General features: G+C 40.0%; 1 protein-coding gene across 1 annotated transcript in view; it reads right to left on the bottom strand.

Moving 5' to 3' along the window:
• The window catches only part of PKP4 (plakophilin 4), a 242,515-nt gene that overhangs the window by 18,259 nt on the left and 202,807 nt on the right, over nucleotides 1-21,449 (bottom strand). The window contains exons 12-17 of the mRNA XM_073305536.1: nucleotides 9,825-10,008; nucleotides 7,656-7,773; nucleotides 6,888-7,079; nucleotides 6,522-6,695; nucleotides 4,483-4,633; nucleotides 549-744 (exon numbers count right to left, since the gene is read on the bottom strand). Coding sequence (XP_073161637.1) covers nucleotides 549-744; nucleotides 4,483-4,633; nucleotides 6,522-6,695; nucleotides 6,888-7,079; nucleotides 7,656-7,773; nucleotides 9,825-10,008 — 1,015 coding nt within the window. The remainder of the gene's footprint in view (nucleotides 1-548; nucleotides 745-4,482; nucleotides 4,634-6,521; nucleotides 6,696-6,887; nucleotides 7,080-7,655; nucleotides 7,774-9,824; nucleotides 10,009-21,449) is intronic.

The following is a 21,449-nucleotide window of genomic DNA, read 5'->3' as shown; positions in this document are numbered from 1 at the left end:
AAACAAAATATTGAAGAGCTGCTCATTAAGTGAGCAACCTCCATGCTGTGCATGGATTGAGACAGAGGTCCTGTGGAAAAAATGATATGTGATCATATATAATTAAATACTTTATCATAATGTTATGCACAAGGGGGCCAGATTTGGGTTCCACAGGCAATCTTAATTCTGGCATTTCCTAACTTCTAAGTGCCTGACTTTTCAATCTTAATAATGTTTTATTAACTTGTGTGTGTGTGTTTAATATTCATAACAGCATTTTCAGATACTTTTATCTTATAGGTCCAATTAATCTGACTATAGTATATTACTGTACATCCCCTAGAAGCTTTATATGGAGAATACTGTACAAACTAAATGACTGGCAAGTACTATATGGAAATAATACAGTTTGCAGCTGTGGGAGACTAGTTGTCTTATGAGCAAATCTGAACCGAAGGAACAAATCCCTTTTCTGCAGGAAATTCACTTTAAAAGTTTTGTTTTCTTGTTTTTATCTGAAATGGATTAAAGAAACATTTTACTATCAAATCTAGCTGCCTACTTGCCTGTCACCCCTTCCTTTTGTTATGTTCACCAGTTTTTCTATTCCTCCTGTGTCAGCCAAAGCTTTGGCATTTTCCATGTTTTTACTGGTGACCTCATGCAAAGCACAGCAGATTGCTGCTACAGTCTCATCAGACAATATGCTTGGACCATTGCCTCCTGGAAGGCGATTCACCAGATCTCGCATAGCGTATTTACCTACCAAAAAACATAAACCAAGTTAGGAAATGTACTTTGCAATTTACATTTGAAACATAAGCACTCTGACAAGAAATATATAAGTCTAAAAGCAACAATGAGGAAAGTAGAATAAAAAATCAACACTAAGTGGAAAACTGAAATAATTCAGATTGCACACAGAGGCAAGAGACACTATAGTGTAATTTCCTAAATGAAAAATACATTGCATTTGTCTTCTGTATTAGCAAAAGCCTGATAAAAAAATATTATGGCCATATGCCAATGTACACAGACATACACTGATCTGTGAGCTTATTTATTTTAGTTAAGGATGTTTAGCAGAGCTGTTTTATAGCAAGAGATAAGCAATGTTACAAAAAGATTACTTAAGCATCTTTCAAACAACTTAAATTTTATAGAAATGTGTAAGACGTTACACTTGTGCATATTCCAATCTTCTTTAGGCAGGACTTGAATTTATAGGCGGTTATTGCATGATCACAGTTCATTGCTTCTGATTTTGATAGTTTATAAACAATTGAATAAAGGAATAAAAAGGTTGAGAAAATGTTGGAACTTGCTATCACTTACTCTTTCCCCTAATTCAAGCCATGCCTTAGTTGCTGACATATATTATGATTATTTGAAACTCTTTATGCCTTTAGGTGGACACAAACCACCACCTTACCAGAAAATGGCACAAATAAAACTTTAACAATGTTAATGTACACTGTAGGATATCTGCTGACACATCCATATAGGAAGAGACGCAATAACGAATTTGGTTAAATAAAGTGGGATACAAGGCACAACTTTGCCTTAACACTGGATAGCTTAGAAATAGGAATTATTGATGGGAAGTAGAATTGCTACAGGAAAAATGACATTATTTCTCATCACTGGGGGAGCGGTGCTCATACTAAGGCTTCCTTTTAGAGAGGTGTGCAAAAGTCTTTCAGTAGTTTTGGAGGAATTACCAGACATTCTGTTCACCTCATTTATCACCCGTAAAAGATTAGATCTCAGCTCTTTCAGATTTCAATTACCAACTGACAAACAGGAATAATCACTTTGCAAACAAAGGAAATTAACTAAAGCTAAAGTAAATATTTTTTTTGTTTAGCCTGCTTTGATAACTGAATGGCTATTAATGGATTTTTATTGAAGACATATTTTATATATAATGGTGAATAATGGATAGATGGGATAAATTTTACATAAAGGTATTAACTTTGTATTTATATAATGTGTCAGCGGAGAAATTCTGATCCTTAACTACAGAAGAAATGCTTCTGAAAGTAACTTCTTTTAAGCATACTAGAAAACTGCAATATTTTTAAAATCCAGACAACTTGGGATATATTGGTACTGGGATATATTGGTACTGGGATATATTGGTACTCCCACCAGCCTTTGAGGGAGCTAACCCAAAGGTGAAAGTGGTGGCACCTTTGGTGTAGTACCTGCTAGGGTGTGGAACTCAATCTACCTTGACATTTGCTAGAGAGTGTTTATATCCCCACATTTAAAAACAAACAGATTTTTCCTTAAGGTTTTTATTTAAAAAAAGACTCCTATATATAATCCTATTATTTCCATAATTAGACACTTTCTCCTCTTTCCTTGGTTGGATCTTTCTATCTACTTTTTGGAAGATTGTGATTATTATATTGTTTGTAGCTATGTGCAAAACATTATGTACACACATTTTCCAACTATAACAGGTCTATTTTAAAGTGAAACTTAATTTTTGCAAATATGGTTTTCAGAGCAAAAACATGCCAAACCTCATTGTTGTTAAACAAATATTTCTTCACATACAAATTTAGGAAACGCAGAGTTATGTAAAACAAGGTGGCAGAAGTATATTACAAAATTCCAAGAAATGAAAATTGTAACCCTCTCAGTACTTCTACTGTTATTTTGATTTTATTTATTTAGATTGGAAAAAAAATCTAACTCTGGGGTCCACGTACAAGACTTAAAATTCCCAGTAGAATAATTATATTAGTCCAGTTAAATCTAGGTATGTCTATTCTGCAAAAAAAGACCTGTGACATCGAGTCTCAGAGCTCAGGTCAGCTGATTCAGACTTGTGCTATGGAGTCAAAAATAGCAGAGTAGATGTTCAGGCTTGAGTCTGAACTCTAAGACCTGGCAAGAAAGGCGGGTCTCAGAGCCCCGGCTCCAGTCCAAGTCTGTGCATCTACATTGCTGTTTTTAGGCCATTGTGTGAGCCCCATAAGCCTCAGTCAGCTGACCTGAGCTCTGAGACTTGGGGCCACAGGTCTTTTTTTGCAGTATAGATGTACCCTCCATTGCCATTTTGCAGTATAGATGTACCCACTATCATAGTCAAACCACACAAAAACATTATCCCATACCAATCAATAACCCCATCCCCTTCTCAAAATTCTGTAGAAAACTAGATCAGTTTTGCAGCATGTCCAGAGGCTTAACAAATCCAGGCTCTGGTGGACAGAAGAGGGGGCCCATTCCAGAGTTGAACAGCCTCAGGAAGAATACTATGCCAGTATCTCTCTTTCCTACACTTAGAAAGATCCAGCTGAGTATCATCTGGATGCTACAGACATTGGAGCACACATCTTCTTATTGCCTTCTTGTTCGCCTCATAGACATTGAGCAAGAGAGGGGAAAGAATAGAACCCTGCAGTACCTCCACACAATAAAGTCTCAGGGTGCATAAATGATAGCCCACAATCACCTGCTGGGTGCTCCAAGTAAAAAGGAGTAAAAACACTTAAAAAGGGGCTCCCATCTACTCCTGCCAAAACTTAGAGCCTTTTGATGCCTTATGATCAGCTGTACAGTATGATCAACTATATGTGACTGAAGACAACGTATAGGTCTAATAAAATCAACACAAACTCTATTTGTTCACTGTCAAGGTTCCTTCCTCACTCTGAACTCTAGGGTACAGATGTGGGGACCTGCATGAAAAACCTCCTAAGCTTATTTTTACCAGCTTAGGTTAAAACTTCCCCAAGGTACAAACTATTTTACCTTTTGTCCCTGGACCTTATTGCTGCTACCACCAAGCGTCTAACAAATATAACAGGGAAAGAGCCCACTTGGAAACGTCTTTCCCCCCAAAATTCCCCCAAGCTCTACACCCCCTTGCATCGGTGAGGATTTTTAACAAGCCTTCCCCAGGAAAGGGGGTGTAGGGCTTGGGCGGATTTTATCTCTAGAAGAGCAGACCTGTCAATTACATATATATGTATACTTATACCTGGAGCTAGTTTATGCTGGAGTTGGGATTTTTATGGCAGGAGAAACAAAACAAAACAAATCTGATATTGTCAGAATAAAGCACTTATTTGTGTGTTGAGATATGAACTGTTAAATCCCTTTATGATACAGCACCTTGTAGCCCTCTGACAAAGTTACTAGTTAGCTTCAAGAAAGGGGAGTGGTATTTCTCATCATGTTCTACAATGAAACTTCCTGTCTGATTTAGTTTGAATTTAAGCAACTTCTTTCTGCTGTAAGGGGACTGGCTGCACAGGTTGACTAAAGACAAACAAATAAGACAATGTTGCTCCAAAAAGCTATTTTTCCCAAGAAGATTAAAATGTATGTGACTCTAATGATGTAATATGATAAAAGGGACTACACAACTAGATCACATGGTGTATTCTCATCCTAAAATAAGTTTTCTCCCTACAAGCACTCAAGAAAAGATTGCCTTGTGCTGCTATCCCTGCATACTTAAGTATAGTTACGTATACTTACCAATTAGCTCTTTATTGCGAACATCTAAAGCCATATTCCTTAAGGCAGTTGCCACAGAAGAAACAACTCTATCATTATCCATTCTCAGAAGTTCCACGAGGATTGGAAGCCCTTTTTCTTTTCTGACAGCAGCTCGAATATATGCTGCAAACTATTACATAAAACTCAATTACTTACACACCTACCATTTTAAAACAGCACCAATATTATCTTTTACTGTATTACAATTCATACATATTTTAGTGGGTCAGTTCCAAAGGCAGACACAAGACGTGGGTGCCCAGTTCCCATTACTTGGCGCTGGGAGTTAGGCCTGCCCTCTGGGCCACTGCAAATGTTCTCATTGTAGAACAATGTTTAAATATATGAATTAATAAAAGAAATGTACTGACAAAGGAGATTAAATCTATTAGAGAGGGAACAGTGTTTCAGGAAAAAGATTGATTAAAAAAGTCAGTTGCAAAAGAGTGAAAATCCCAAATGATATTGGTCAGCTATTTTTGTATAGCAAAGAAAGCAACTAATATTTTTATCTTTATGACAAATACATAAAAGTGATTAAAAAGAGATGTCATGTGCTGCCTTTGTAATGCAGCATATATGAGGGCCACAAGCAGGAGTGCACAGTTGGCATATAGCAGCAAATAATAAAAATACTGCCTTGCTCTTGTTAATAACCAATTAGGCATGAACTACCATCATTTACTGTAATACCCATGTTCTGATACTTGGGAAGAGGTGGGACTTGCATCTATTATTTTGTACATTTTTAGTTGACTTTGATCTTCAATTTTTGGCAGTCATTTTCCAGCACAATTCAGTGTTCAAAGTTTTTTTTGGCACATGTATTCAATGGGAAAAACCTACACATTTTCATTTTTTTTCTAAATAGTGGTAACTGAATTTAATGCCATTCCCAATAAGTCACCCATTTTCTGCTGCTTGCTCTTCATTGCCTTTCACTGTGAAAGTGAAAAGGAGCAGAATGGAGAGGAGTGTAAGGGAATTGAGACCAAGAGAAGTGTATAAAGTTTTCTCTTTCTCATCTTTACCAATGTTTTCCCCCTCACATATTTTATTGGTAAATTTATTTAAAAATGAAAACCAGAAGAACTTTATATTTTTATATTTTGTATGACAACTACGAATACTATTAATGAAATAATGGATGTGGTACAGTTGGAGATTTAAGCCAATGCCCAGCAATCTTGAGCTCCTGAATGCCAAACCCAGGACTGTCATTAACATCATAAGTGGTTGTGGACAAATAGTTTAACTTCTTTCCCTCAGATTATACTTCTGTAAAATGACAACAGATTTGCTTATCTATTTCATAAGACAGTTGTGATTATTAGACAACTTTTGTAAGAGTTTAACAAAGGGCTACAAAAAATCGAACTACATGTTGTTGTTTCTCTAGACAAGAGAATATCAAGGACAAACAGAATATGAAAATAATTAGATTAAAAAAACTGAACAAAATGGAATCTCCCTAAATTAATCATAATTCCAAGTATGTGTGTCCACATCACAAAGACATCTTGAAATTTGGCACGTTTGGCTCTGTGTTCAGACAGGCATGGGACAGGAATTATGGAACTGCCAGAGGCACTGCCAGGGTGCCTGAATGCACTGTGCTTGACTCTAGTTTATGCTTTGACATTTCCTTTGCTTTTCTAAACTGGGGTCAGGCAAGTATTAAGGAAGTGATGCATTTCGAGCAGGATGCGGAGGATCCTCCATTTCCATTGACTTCAGTGTGAGTTTAGGAAAATGCCCACATCAGAGGAGCCACTGAGCATCTCTCAGGACTTTGGGTTTCATGGAGTAACACAGGAGGGGTGCACTGTAGGACCACTAACAACACCATGGAGAAACCATGGATTAATGGAGAAACACCATATGCACTTTAGGAAATGGCAACCCCTGCTCAGGTGTCATGATGTTGTTAAAGGAGAACAGTTAGTTGAAATACAAGTGTAGCAGGAGAGGTAGAAATTCATTTGCCACAGGATTATGGGATGGGTTTAATAGAATACCTTCCAGTTGCCTGCAGAAAGATTCTGGAGAGATCCTGCAGAGCCCTCTAAAGTAGCTGGGTTGGAGCTTTCTGCTAGAAGTGTTAGATATGGTTTTACTACAGATGGGTGCCACAGCATTTCCACACCCTTAGGAGACTTTGAAAATCCTGGTATAGGGCCAACTCCATCCCACTGAGAAAGAAACACACATTAACTGTAAGTATATTGGTTTAAGCAAAATTGAAATCAACTCTTTATATCATAATTTAAAATATTGGATATAGTCACCATATTATTGGATATGGTCAGTTTTCTCCCGGACACAGTGTTTTACTATTGGAAAAACAATACTTGATGTTTTTATAATAGAAGAAAAATACAAACCTGATCTTCTTGTGAAGTTCGTTTTTTCTTCTTCTTTTTTTTCCCCCAGCAGCTTGGCTCTGAATCTTTGCTGGGTGATTCTTTCCCTAACAAGTCACCCAATTCATTTATACCCAGCAGACGTGCCTGAGGTACCTCCAATTCTAGGCGATAGGACAAGTTTCTCAGTGTGCACACACAGTTCTCCACTGTCTGGAAACCAAAGTATGGAGATATCCTGTAATTAATTTACTTTCACAAATGGTGAAACAGTGTATAAAACAAATCAAGTACAGGTGAAAATATTTTTGGAGCACAGGACCGGGGAACAAGAACTCCCAAATTCTAATCGTCAGTCTCACAATGGCTCTCTCTATGGCTCTGGGTAAATTATAGTGTCTCTGCTTGTTTTCTCAACTATAAAATTAGTGATAATAGGGGCCTACCTCACAGAGGTGGTATGAGGATTAATTAGGCATTTATTAAAAAGGATTAATTAGGCATTTATTAAAAAGTGTTTTTAAGAGAAAAAGCATGGTAACTGCTAATTATTATTTCCCCCCAATGGGTGCTTCATCATTGTGAGAATTAAACACATAGAATAAATAAATTTGTGTTCCACAACAGAATTTGATTTTGTGAATAAATAAATGTAGGGGTGGAAAAGGTTTTGTAAAAATAAGTAGAGCTCAAGAGTTTTGTGGCTGACTTGCACTATCCAAAACAAAAACGGCACATCAGACAACTAGTCTGATACCTAGAAATTACTTAGTTAAAATAAGCACACACCTTGCTGTCATAATCTGATGTGTTCACACATGTATGGATCACATATAGCAAAGAATCAACCAGCCCTTCACAAGACCTCATCTGCTTCCTTGCCTCTTCTCCTGCAGAGCTTAGATTCCTAAAGTGTTAAAATGCAGTAAGAATGTCAATCAAAATACTCTGTATTTATGTATGGTATTCACTGTCATACATATATACAAGTAATGGTCTAATCAAATCATTTGCAGAAGGAAAGTCTTTTTATATAGTTGGTTGATAATCTACTTTGGGAAATTACAAGCAAATATGCCATTTGGCTCAATCCGGTGTGTTTCAAACACACACAAGAAATTGTTCTTCAGAAAGTCTCTTTATGACTCAAGAGTAAAGCAGTAGTTGGCAGGGATAGGTTAGCAGTATTCCAGTATGTGAAATGGACACCACCAAATCCAGGGAAATCCCCCTGCTTCTATTGCAGCACTGTATACCAACTGTGTAGGTTAAAGCAGTGGTTTTCAAACTGTGAGTCGCAACCCAGTATTGGGTCGTGCAATGTAAGGCACTAGGTCATGGCGGCCAGCAGCAAGTCTGGCTCCTGGGGGTGGGGGTGGGAAGACAGGGCTCCATGTGCTGCCCCCGCCCTGAGCACGGGCTCTGCACTCCCATTGGCTAGTTCCTGGCCAGTGGAAGCTGAGGCGTGGCCGGGGGGGGCAGTGCTTGCAGGCGAGAGCCGTGCGGAGCCACTTGCGCACCTCTGCCTAGGAGCTGGACCTGTTGCTGGCCACTTCCATGGTGCCAGGACAGGCAGGAAGCCTGCCTTAGCACCCTTGCTGCACTGCTGACAGGGAGCCACCCAAGCTAAGCCTGTGCCCCAACCACACACCCAATTCCCAGCCCTGAGCCCCCCACAAACCCAGAGCTCCTTCCTGCACCCCAAAACCCTCATCCCCAGCCCTACCCCAGAGCCTGCATCCCCAAGATCAGACCCCCTCCCACACCCAACCCCATTCCTGCACCCCAAACCCCTCATCCCCAGCCCCACCCCAGAGCCTGCACCCCCAGCCCAGAGCTCTGACCCCCTCCCACACCCTGAACTCCTCATTCCAGACCCCACCCCACCCCCCTCACCTCTGCCCCAGCCCTGAGCCGCCCCCACACCCAAACCCCTCATCCCCAGCTCCATCGGGTCATGGGCATCATCAATTTTCTTCAACTGGGTGGCTGAAAAAAAGTTTGAAAACCACTGGGTTAAAGGAACAAAGTCAACTTGAAATCTCACCAATTAAAAATAATTAAAAAAAAAAAAGTAGTTTATGTACTGCATGTGGCCCCTAAATTCCCTGCCATTTTTTGTGGTTTTATGTTTTCCTATTTTTAAAAGGGCTCTTTTTTTTTTCTTACTGCTGTTTGAAACACCTGCTTAAACAAGAGATGAAACAGTGAATTGACTATACATAAAGTGTCAAATGCAGAAGGTAAATGGATAAAAAAAATAGAAAAAAGAAAAAAAATGTGTCTCTAATTGCTTTCGTTTATAGTAATCTCATATATTACTTGTAACAATAGCAGGTAAAAAAAGTTCACTCAACAGAACAATTTTTAACTTGATAGTGTCTATTTAATTTTTGTACATTGTTTGCTGTCAGTAATGTTTAAAATATTCGATCTAACAAAGTACTCCTAGTTTTCTTACTTAGGTTTTTCATTAAAAATAAATGTCTCTAAATAGTTGCATTTGCTTCAGAATTCAAATGTATTTTTCATCAAAATTAAGTTTTATATTTTATATAATCTTATTAGTGATGTGAATATTATCACGTGATTTCTGTAGAGATGACTTTACTCAAGTTAATTCAAGGTTCGAAAGAATAAGTTTAATGGACAGTACCCTCAGTATCAAGACAGTGGTGACTGATTAATAATGAAAAGATTAGCTATGAGCACAAAAACAATAGAAGCTTAATCCTTACCAAGTAGCAGCATTCATACATTCATAAAATAGTACCTCTGAGCTCCTAAGTTTGTATTTATGCTCTTTTCCTACTAATTGGCATGCGAGGAAGAACTAAGAGGGTTAAAAAGGATGTAACAACTATATTATTTAAGAAATTGCAATTTAAAAGGAATTTGAATACATTGTTGTATAACTTGATTACTATTTTAACAGAGATCTTGAACACGGTGATTTACCTCAGGCATCCTGTAGTATTGCGCAGAACTAGAGAAGTCTGGAATTTAATTTTATGATCATCATCAAAGGAAGAATTATTCCATCCAGAATGTGGAACTATCACAGTGTTAGTTAGTGTTGATAGAGCATCTCGAATGATTGTCATCTTTACTGCATCACATGAGGACAAGTTCCAGAGAACTCCTAAAAAGGGAATTCCATTGTACTATTTAATGTCAGAAGATAACTTGTAACTTTGATTACAGTGAACAAATATAAACCAATAGTAACCACAAAATATCTATCTTCTTAAACATAGGGGAAAACTAATTAACCTATATACAACAAAAAGAAATATAGTGGATTAATTCTGCAATGCAACCTATATACTCCACATATGACCAACAGATGGCCTGCAAAGTTGCCCTTAAAAGATTTATTTTACAGGCTGGGGAGACAAATCCCAAACTGTGGGATATGTTTTCCCCAACATTCTTCAGTCTGGCTGATCCATCAGGGAGCATGCCTGTAATTTCAGATCAGCAGAGTACCAATTAAACTTTCTGATGGAACAGATAGAACATGCAATTATTATCACAATGGACCTAATGTTGGGTAAGCTGGTGGGTCCCTGGGGTGGGTGCGGGGGATGAGCGTGAGAGAGCATGTGCACAAGTGAATGCAATATACTTTTCACATCAAGGAAAAAAGAACCTTAGAGAAACTCCCTCTATTGATTTGATGTGGTACAAAAGAAAGATTCACTGAGCAGGACAGAGCCCTGTTTCTGTTACCTGACAGGCGAGGGAAAAGTCCCCATCACATTCTAGAAGCCAGGAGGAAGATACTCCTGTGCTTCTTTAGTAACAATACAGAGACACCCAGAGTCCCAGTGTAGTTGCCAAATATTCCTACATGTTCCCCAGAGATATATACACCACAATCCTGACACTTGTACCTCCAACTGCTAAACCCTTAAACATCTCAACAACCTACCAAACTAGCAACTCCTCTCAGACAAAAATCTTCCCCGCACTCCCCACAAAATTACAAGCACCAACTTATAGTTCTTTGGGGGTGGGGGAGGGCAGAGAAAATGCTGTAAAGTTGGCAGAGGATGAGAAAGAACAGTGGTGGCCAACTGTGTGGAAAATTAACTTAGTACTAGGGTTCTAAGCAAAGTGGCATGCTGCATATATTTGCCACCCTGGAGATGCCATCTTGAGTGCAGAATCTAAGTTTTCAATTTTAAAAAATTGAATCTGTGAAGTAAACTGATCTGAGCTCACCTTAAGATGTTAACTCTGAAACTCAGTGATGATAACTTAAATGTCAACATTAACTATTTCACTATTGACCAGAACATGTAAGAAAAGAGACTACAAAGGTCTGTACAATTTACTGTGAATGACAAATAATTTTGGAGTCAAGAATGAATATTGCTTAGGAGAATTCTACCACTTTTCTTTTTTGCTACAGTCATGAAAGAACTAAGCCCAAAGAGCCCAGCAGACTCCAAGGGTGTATATGAATCCAACAGGAGAAGCCAAGCCCTTGGAGTCCAGCAGAGCATACATGATGATATTTTGATCATCTCCACAATACACTGTGAGTGGTGTCTCATTTTATGTCTCAAGTGTGTGGACCTTTGAAGAATATCACTTCTCCACATGCTCTGATGTCCCATATTTGACTTCTGGTTAATACTTGCATTTGGATAGTAGGTAAATATGTATGCAAGTTAGGTGCTCCTCTGCTTTTAGCAACATGCCAATACAACCTTTACTATTACAAAAGCTGACCTTCGCTACTCAGGGTTAAATTGAAATAATCCTAGACACAGGAGTAAATCCACTTATTCCTGTTCAAAAAGACAAACACTTGGAATCAGATTTGCCAAATTCCATTCAGTGTACAAATAATTTACAGTAAAAGTTTTAAAACTGTATTTAAGCTTAGGTCATGGGTATTTGTTTTAGAACACAATTTACACCCAACATTATTTAAGATGCAATGTTCTGGTCAACTCCACTTCATCTAAGATGATTTATGGATTGGGACAGAAGTCTTAGGTTGCTTTCATTTCTGCTATTTGAAAAGAAATGGTCATTCTGTACTCAAACAAATGAAAGACTTTTTTTTTGTATTAGACTCTATACAAAAAACATGCAGACAGCAACTTTATTGTCAGGAAGGGTGTTCCAAAAGTTGCGTATCTAGTACCAAACTTCACCATAGAAAACAAAGAATCAAAACATACTAGATATAATTTAACAAACAATTTCTTGGCATCAAAGGGAATTGGAAAGAAACCAGTAATTTATTCCTTCCCCTCTTTAGCAAGGTTATAATAATGAAATAATATTATGAATAATAATTATAATAATATGAAATAATATTCTGCTGTTCTAAGCACTTTGTTGGTGCTGCTGTAGTGGTTACACTCGACCATCACTGTATGAAAAATAATCATAAGAAAAAGCATTAGGAAGAGGCTGGTCAATTCTACTTATCCCTTTGCAGTGAAAAGATTTCTGGGACCAGCTAATGAAATTAATAATATCTGTGCACTCACTACCTCATTTAAAAAGTAATAAAGCACATCCCCTTCATCTTCACTGAAGGGATGACACTTGATGGGTCATAAAAAATGCTATTAAGAAAGTAGTAAACAGAAAAGACATCCACCCTAAGGGACAACAAGACAGATGAGAAGGCAGAGAATACAAGAGTTATTATATCCTTTCATAACAGCTATACAACAAACAAGATAAAGTACATGCTCCTAGATTCTAATATGGAACAGACCCTTTTAATAGCAACAGCAATTACTTTCAATCATTTCAAGACAAAAGTTTTAAGAAAGAAGCAGAGTAAAGTTTATTCTTGTTACCAATACTATTTTGCACTTTTCTAATTCCGTTCACTGTCAAAGTTCTACAGCTATTATAATCCTTACAGTACCCTCTTGAAAAAGACAAGAATTACCAACTCCAGTTTTCAAGGAGTTAAGGTGGTGAGGGACTCATACAGGGCAGTTCAGGTTAAATTTTTCAAAAGTGGTTTCTGATTTTGGGTGACCAATTTGAGACCCCAAGCAACTGATTTTCAGGAATGCGGAGATCCATAACTCCAGCTGAATGCTGCTGGCCACCCAAAAATTGAGAGCCAGAAAATTTTTGTCAAGTATCAGGGAGTAGGTGTGTGAGTCTGTATCCACAAAAACAACAAGGAGTTAGTCTTTAAGGTACCACCGGACTCCTTGTTGTTTTAGAAAAATTTTGAAGCTTTTAAATTAAGTCTCTTTCCCAAGGCTGCAGAGCAATTCAGTGCGGCAGGAGCAGAGAGAGGTAGCCCTGTTTTGAAATAATTAGATCGGGGTGGGCAAACTGTGGCCCTGGGACCACAACCGGCCCTTCAGATGTTTTAATCTGGCCCTCAAGCTCCTGCCAGGAAGTGGGGTCCGGGGCTTGCCCTGCTCCATGCGTGTTGTGCCTCCGAGCAGCTCCCGGAAGCAGTGGCATGTCCCTCCTCCAGCTCCTATGCATAGGGGCAGCCAGAGGGCTCTACACGCTGCCCCCGCCCCAAGCTCCACCTCTGCAGCTCCCATTGGCCAGGAACCTCATTTCTGGCCCTACCCCAGAGCCCTCACCCTCTAACCCCAATTTCATGAGCATTAATGGCCCACCATACAATTTCCATACCCAGATGTGGCCCTCAGGCCAAAAAATTTGCCCCTCCCTGCATAAGATTATATTCCTTCTCCTCATGAGTAAAGTAAATTAGGGTGACAGGCATGCCAAAGTAGAGAACAAAAAAGCTTCGAAACAAACAACTTCAGCCTAAACTTTCTCCCCAAACTTGGCAGTTCCCAGGGTTTGCCCTTGAGGACCTTTGCTGTCACAGCTTTTGTTGGAGCTAACAAGATCCACCTATTATGTGCGTCAACAGAAATTATTTTAGTTTTTATACTTATCCAGGGACCGATAGCTTGCCACCCTGCTACAGACATATAGTTTATAAAAAACGAAACCAAATCTGAAACCAAATCTAAGGAAAGACAGATGTATACACACATATTTGAGATCAGTTGGATTGATATAGTTTAGTAGATAATTTAAGCAGTATCTAGTCCACTGCATTTTTACCATATTTTTCCCCCACCAGGGAACACAGATTGAAAATTCATCTAACTTCTCAGTTAGTATTCATCCAACTTCTCTGTTAGTATTCATCCAACTTCTCTGTTAGTATTCATCCTTCACCTGATGTTTTTGTAATGTACTCTTCATGTATCATATTTCACTACTTATAGAGCAGAATAGAAGCGTACAAACCTCCAGAGAAAGTTATTAAACAGCATTTCCTCAATAGTCCATTACAACTATTATAAATGACATGATTAATTTTTCAATTTGACCAAACCCTTAAAACATTGTTAATTCTCCCTTCATTATACAAACATTTCTGGCCACAGAGAAACGAGACAGAACAAAACCTCTGGGCATGCAGCAAAGCCCATCTTTTTCAAGGCTGTTGAGTAGGGGTTGGTTAAGGCAGATATATTTATGGGCAGTCCTCTGTTTTATGTTGTGATTTTCAATTATGAGATACTCAGTTGGGGCACTGGATGCATTCCTACACTGGCTTCCCATTGAACAACTGAGATTTTTCAAAAGCTTCTAATTCAGCAAATTTGAGTGGATTTTCACAGGAAGGGCAAAAGGCAGATCCCTGAATCAAAGGCCACACCCTCTGCCAAATTTAAGGTTCCTGTTCCAAAGCACGTCTCAAATGTCTCAAAAAAACAACAACAAAACAACAAAAAACCAAACCCCAAACCCATAAAATGGTTGCCAGCATTTTTTAACACTGGAAAAACAACTTATGTTTCTCTACCCTTGTTCTTGGAAATGGCCAAACAGTTTTGGCTGAAATTAAGCCTGAGACAGACACTCCAGCATGGGAAATTTCAGCCAAAATGGTTAAAGTTTGACTAAGTTATAAGCAACTGAAAATAGGGTCTTATAATTGGATGTACTGGGTAATCTCAATAATAGACGTTTCTACCAGTCTCATCTATGATACACACTTGAAGTTAATATCCATGTGAAACTGCAGAGTAAGACAACAAGTTGCACTTATCATGTACCTTGGACTGCCTGACCTGAACTCTGCATGAATCCCTCTCTATCACTCTTAGTCTAAAGTTACATCTACATTTAGGGTGGCATGTAGAGTACAGAGACTGCACGGGTATAAATACCACTGTAGATGGTGAGGCATGTCTTAAGTGAGTAGATTCCAGGGTAGCAGCCTGTTAGTCTGTATTCGCAAAAAGAAAAGGAGGACTTGTGGCACCTTGGAGACTAACAAATTTATTGAGCATAAGCTTTCGTGAGCTACAGCTCACTTCATCGGATGCATTCAGTGGAAAATACAGTGGGGAGATTTATATACACAGAGAACATGAAACAATGGGTGTTACCATACACACTGTAACAAGAGTGATCAGGTAAGGTGAGCTATTACCAGCAGGAGAGGGCAGGGGGTGGGAGGGACCTTTTGTACTGATAATCAAGATGGGCCATTTCCAGCAGTTGACAAGAACGTCTGAGGAACAGTGGGGGATGGAGGGGGGGAATAAACAAGAGGAAATAGTTTACTTTGTGTAATGACCCATCCACTCCCAGTCTAGAAAAATAGTTTGTGTAATGACCCATCCACTCCCAGTCTCTAGACTGGGAGTGGATGGGTCATTACACAAAGTCTCTAGACTGGGAGTGGATGGCTCATTATACAAAGTAAACTATTTTTCTAGACTGGGAGTGGATGGGTCATTACACAAAGTAAACTATTTCCCCAAGTTTATTCACCCCCTCCACCCCCCACTGTTCCTCAAACGTTCTTGTCAACTGCTGGAAATGGCCCACCTTGATTATCAGTACAAAAGGTCCCTCCACCCCCCGCCCTCTCCTGCTGGTAATAGCTCACCTTACCTGATCACTCTTGTTACAGTGTGTATGGTAACACCCATTGTTTCATGTTCTCTGTGTATATAAATCTCCCCACTGTATTTTCCACTGAATGCATCCGATGAAGTGAGCTGTAGCTCACGAAAGCTTATGCTCAAATAAATTTGTTAGTCTCTAAGGTGTCACAAGTACTCCTTTTCTTTTTAAGTGAGTAGAGTATCCTATATGCCTGAATCCTAGTGCATGTACTATACACGGCTCTCTACACGACCAAGCAGTGCCTTCTATGTCTACACTGCTAATTTTTAGAAGTGCAGAATCCCACTGCCTCCCTGCTGCTGGAGCCTTTCTTCACCACAGTGAAAGGCTCTGAGAGGGGGTAGGCAGCAGGAAAAAGCTCTGGGAGTGGGGAGCTGCTGGTGCCTTTTTCCGCTGCCTCCCCCACTAGAGCCTTTTACTGCAGCATGTAGCTTCCTGTGTAATGCTTGTACTCTACATGCTACCACAAGTGTAGACATAGCTTAATATTAAAAAGCATGCGTTCCTCTAAACATGGAATTTCAAAATTTCACTGCTCTGAAATGCTGGCTGGGCAACATTCACTTCTGCAGTAGTGACAAGATTAAAGTCCAATATCTCTATCATGGTTATTGGGTTAGCTGGATCTGTGCTCCTTTTGAAAGCTTAGGACTTGTCTACACTTAAAGGGCTGTAGATGCGCTGCTGTAGCTCTTTGGTATAGACACTATCTACACTGATGGGAGGCTTTCCCCCATTGGTGTAGGTAATCCACTTCCCCAAGAGGCAGAAGAATTCTTCTGTTGAACTAACATAGGTTTACACCATGAGTTAGGTCGGTATAGCTACATCTCTTGTGTGTGGATTTTTCACACCCCTGAGAGACATCGCTATACCAAAGTAAATTCCTAGTGTAGATCAGGCCTTAGTCATCCCTTTTCCAGTTATAAAGCTTTCATCTCTAGCTCTTTAGAGTTACAAGATTCTGAAGGGTATGGGGGCTGCTCTGTATTAATCTAAGAACACTATATGTTTGATATGATTTTCTAAGGCCTTGTATTCACTGCTAAATACGATGTGTTTTTTTAATCTCTGGGTAACTAACATGCATGATCTCAGCTGAGGTAAAAAACACACTGACCAGACACTTGAGTTTTACTGCAAGGTAAACATACATATGCCCCCTCCCAGGGTTGACCTCACGAAGATTACCTTGCAGTAAAACGATGTTCCAGTTGGAAGAAGAAATTGATGATTGAGCCTGGTATTTTCTTTTATGTGGTTTTTTTTATTTACAAGGAACGTACAAAGTTCTGCTGCTCCAAATGCAGGAGGAACTAAAAACAAAAGCAGTAGTTTCTTAGCTTACAAGCCCAAACTTCTTTCAGCCAGCAATCCCCACCCAGACCCTTTCTCTAGGTGTCTCTCGGGACCACATTGGGCCTATAGGTTGCTGTTTGGCTTTCTTGCTCTGCCTTTGAGTCTCTCAGCTCACTTCTCAATTGTCATTGCAGCTGTCATTCTGGTGTGCCCATGCTGGAGGGCAAGAGCAACCTTGGCAAACAGATCCAGGAATGTGGACTTTCACATCCAAAAGTTCTGCAGCCACCGTTCAGTGTCCCAAACCTGCATTACAATGTGATCCCACCAGTCATGGGCCCAGAAGTGGCTCTCTGGCATCTCATACTGCTCCATGAATGCCACCAATAACCTTGAATTGTTTTTCACTGTGCCCCTTAGCAGCCTGTGTTGGAAGAAATCATCTCCCCCATTGTGTGGTTTTCCCTGTAGCTCTGCAAATATAGAATTGTGCATCCTGTATTTGCAACTTTCATGAGACTAATGCAGAGGTCTGCAGGCTCCATGCTTCTGTTAGATGGTGGACATCAAAAAGTGCCAGGCAGATTTGTGGGACTTTTTAAAGAGGCACAAAAATTATGGCATATGGATGGCATTATGGGATGGAGAAGGTTGCATGCTGGGAACTTGACCCCTAGCCTCAAGAGATCCCAGGGCAAGTCATTCTATCCCACAACACATTGCAAAAATTTCCCAAAAGGCACTGCAATGGACAGTGGTGCATGCCACACTGGGATACCTACCTATGGTGCACTGCACTTTGCACTGTGCAGCTGATTCTGTTGAAAAGTGCAGCTGATCCTGTCGAAAAGTGCAGCTGATCCTGTCCATCTACCTATCTTATCTATTTAAGTAGATAAACCCACTTATCTATTTAAGTAGATAAACCCCAGCTACTAGGGTGTAAATACTGCCCTGCTACTCCCAGTCTTTCCCTGTCTCTCTGGGATTCTGAAGAGAGGGGCACTATCGGGAGGAAGGAAAAAGGTGCCATGAGAGTGGGAGAGTCCAAGTGGAGAGGCAGGGACAGCTCATGGTGTGGGGATGAGGCCATAGAAATGAAGCCAGAGGACTCCCCATCTCACAGTGTGGCTAGGTCTTGGATTACCTCAATCTGGCCCTGGGCTGTTGGTGTAAAGAGTCAGCCTCCTCCTGCCTTGTCCATATTTGAGCTACTGAAGTACTGTGGGACGTATGCCTTCAGTTTGTGGAGTCTGAACTGTTCTTGAAGTCAGAAGAGGAGTAGGGGGCAAAGAATAGAGACAGAAAAGAAAAAAAAATCAGATTTAGAGAACTCAGCAAAACAGTGAAATACAGAGAATAAAGGATGGGTCATGTCTCACCATTGGCAGCAGTGGGGGATTTAAGACAAGTAATGGAGCTGTGATGGGGGAAGAAATTCATTAGTGTGAAGAAATGAAGAAAAAATTCAGGAGAATGGGGAGGCCAGTAAAGTGGAACAGAAAAATAGAATCTCAGAATATTTCCCTTAGTTACATGAACAGCAGCCCTCTGCGAAATACCAAAAATATATAAAATGCAATATGAAAAGCAACAAAAAATAGCATTTTTCTATTCAGATATCAATGGTGTGTGTCCTTCTCATCCCCTGTCAACTTAGGCAACAGGTTTTAACCATAGTTTCTAAAATGGTGTGAACACACTTTGTCCCTCACTATACTTGCAAGGACAAAATGTGTTCAGCAATCTGTTGTCAGCAACAGATGCTTTTTGTACAGGAGGTAAGATTTAACTGTATTATTTATAATTTACACATTTTTAGCTTTGTTTATACTAGGACAATTACCTATTGCTGACAAAAGGTGCCTGCAGTAGTTGCAAGCTGAGTTGGTTTTTAGTGATTTAAATACAAACACAGACGAAAAGAAGCTGATACCAGCACAGTTTCAGAAACCATCACTGAAACCTAAAACCGAAGTTTCGTAGTGGAGTGAAGGTTTATGACAAATGTAGAAAAAATCTTCGAGGTTTTTCTGTTCCTTTTAAAATATATATTGCGACAGGGTCAGACCAGATGGCTACAGGAGAGTAATAGAAGGCAGATATATTAGCCCCAGGTTAAGTAGGTCCCTTTTCCCAGGGTAAGGTAACAGGGAAGGTTCCAGAACAATCAGGAACCTTCTGGAGACAATTAAGACAGGCTGATTAGAACACCTGCAGCCAATCAAGAAGCTGCTAGAATCAATTAAGGCAGGCTAATCAGGGCACCTGGGTTTAAAAAGGAGCTCACTTCAGTTTGTGGTGCGTATGAGGAGCTGGGAGCAAGAGGTGCTAGGAGCTGAGAGTGAGAACGTGTATTGTTGGAGGACTGAGGAGTAAAAGCATTATCAGACGCCAGAAGGAAGGTCCTATGGTGAGGATAAAGAAGGTGTTGGGAGGAGGCCATGGGGAAGTAGCCCAGAGAGTTGTAGCTGTTGCACAGCTGTTCCAGGAGGCACTCTAGACAGCTGCATTCCACAGGGCCCTGGGCTGGAACCCAGAGTAGAGGGCGGGCCCCCAAACCTCCCAACTCCTGGTCAGACACAGGAGGAGTTGACCTGGACTGTGGGTTCAGAAAAATGGCCAAACTGAGGGCTGCCGTGAAGCTCCAAGGTGAGCAAATCCGCCAATAAGCGCAAGACCCACCAAGCTAGAGGAGGAACTTTGTCACAATATATATTTTTAAAACTAAAGATATGTTGGAGAGTTGATTTATTTTAAAGGCAACTGGCAAAGGATTGATTAAATATGGGCGTGTTGCACTTTTGCCTTCTTTATAGTGTAATAAGAATATCAGAGGGTGTTTTAATTTTTCCCCTTTTTATTTTTGGAAATATACAGAATGTCCACTCCTGTCTTCCTCTGTTCTGCTTGAGGACTACAAAATGCATGGAGTCTTGTCTGCCATATTTTTGGCAGAAGCTTACAACCATTGAAGCTTTCACAGTGATAATGGCATGAATGGATAATGGATGCAAACACCATGTGGTCTAATCCTGCCCAGAGCAGAATTCAACAGCAAGCTAATGATATGAGCTACAGGAGCCTTTTCTGCACTAGAACTTCCATTGTTATGGTCTTTGGAAGAGCTGCAGTGGTGTTAGCAACAAGGGGAATTTTTTGCCAAAATTTTGCTACTGTAGCCTCAGAGGGTGTATATTATTAGGGCCACTGAACAGTGAAGTCAGGATGGCTTAGAGCAGTGGTTCTCAATCCGTGGTCCAATCAGCACATGGCTGTGGCCCACATGACATCCACAGGGCCATACAGGTAGTATTGGATGGAGCCCAGAATGGTAAATAGGTTGAAAAACACTGACTTAGATACTGGATTTGGGCATTTCTATCTGAAATGAAGACTGACAAATCTTGAGATTGTGTAGGCAGAAGTTTAGAACAGGACAGAAAAAACCCACATAGAATTTCTCAGGGAGAACCTGCAGAAAAACTCCCTTTCTCTCCAACCGGAAAGAAATAGGCAGATAGCTCTTCTAGGATACTAGCCAAACAGTTAAGCAAAACTACAATGGAGCCGAGTCTGGAAGGAATCTGTTTGTACACTTGGAGCTGATCATGTTCCTTTCCTGGTATGTGAAGACGAGGCCCCCCGACTCCAACACACGATATGAGATTTTCGCCCACAGAAACGAAGCAGAAAGTATCAATCCTGGGCCAGCAGAAAGAGTTTATTCTGATATTCTGCTTATTGGGATTCTCTCTCTAACAGGATGAAAAGGATCCTCTAGATCAAAGGGACTTCCTGCAAGAAGAAGATGAGAACTAATGAAATTCCTCATTCTGGGAAGTAAAACTAAAGTGAGAGGATGATGATGACTACACAGAGGAGCAAGGAAACTGGGGAAGAAGGATACTTAAGGGATTCAGTGTTCTAATATCACATTACCTTTCTGGAGGTTTAGAGACCTTTGTAAGGGAAGGTCTGTCAGTTAAGTACAAAGACAAACTTTGAGATCCCAATTATGGTGCCGCTTGTGGCACAAACTGACAGTGGAAACATACATGGATCTTCCCATGTGTAGTGATACAACAAGAAGAGACTCTGAGGATGATTCAGCTCAAAAGAATGTGGCAAAAGGATGAAAACCCAATGTCAATTACTGTGACCTCAAGCCTTGTGCAATGAGACCCACTTTCTGTTGGAAATGTCACTACAGCTATGATAATACGGGAAGATAAGGCCTTGGCATCAACCACGAGGAATGGAAAAATAGGCATTTCCATGCCATGGAACAGTGGCTAATGGGCTATGTACACTTGTTCCCATTTCTCAGAA

Source organism: Lepidochelys kempii, chromosome 11 (assembly GCF_965140265.1).
Source record: "Lepidochelys kempii isolate rLepKem1 chromosome 11, rLepKem1.hap2, whole genome shotgun sequence".
NCBI classification, from domain to species: Eukaryota; Metazoa; Chordata; order Testudines; family Cheloniidae; genus Lepidochelys; species Lepidochelys kempii.
Note: the sequence above shows the minus strand (reverse complement) of the source record. Positions and strands in the feature narration are given on the sequence as shown.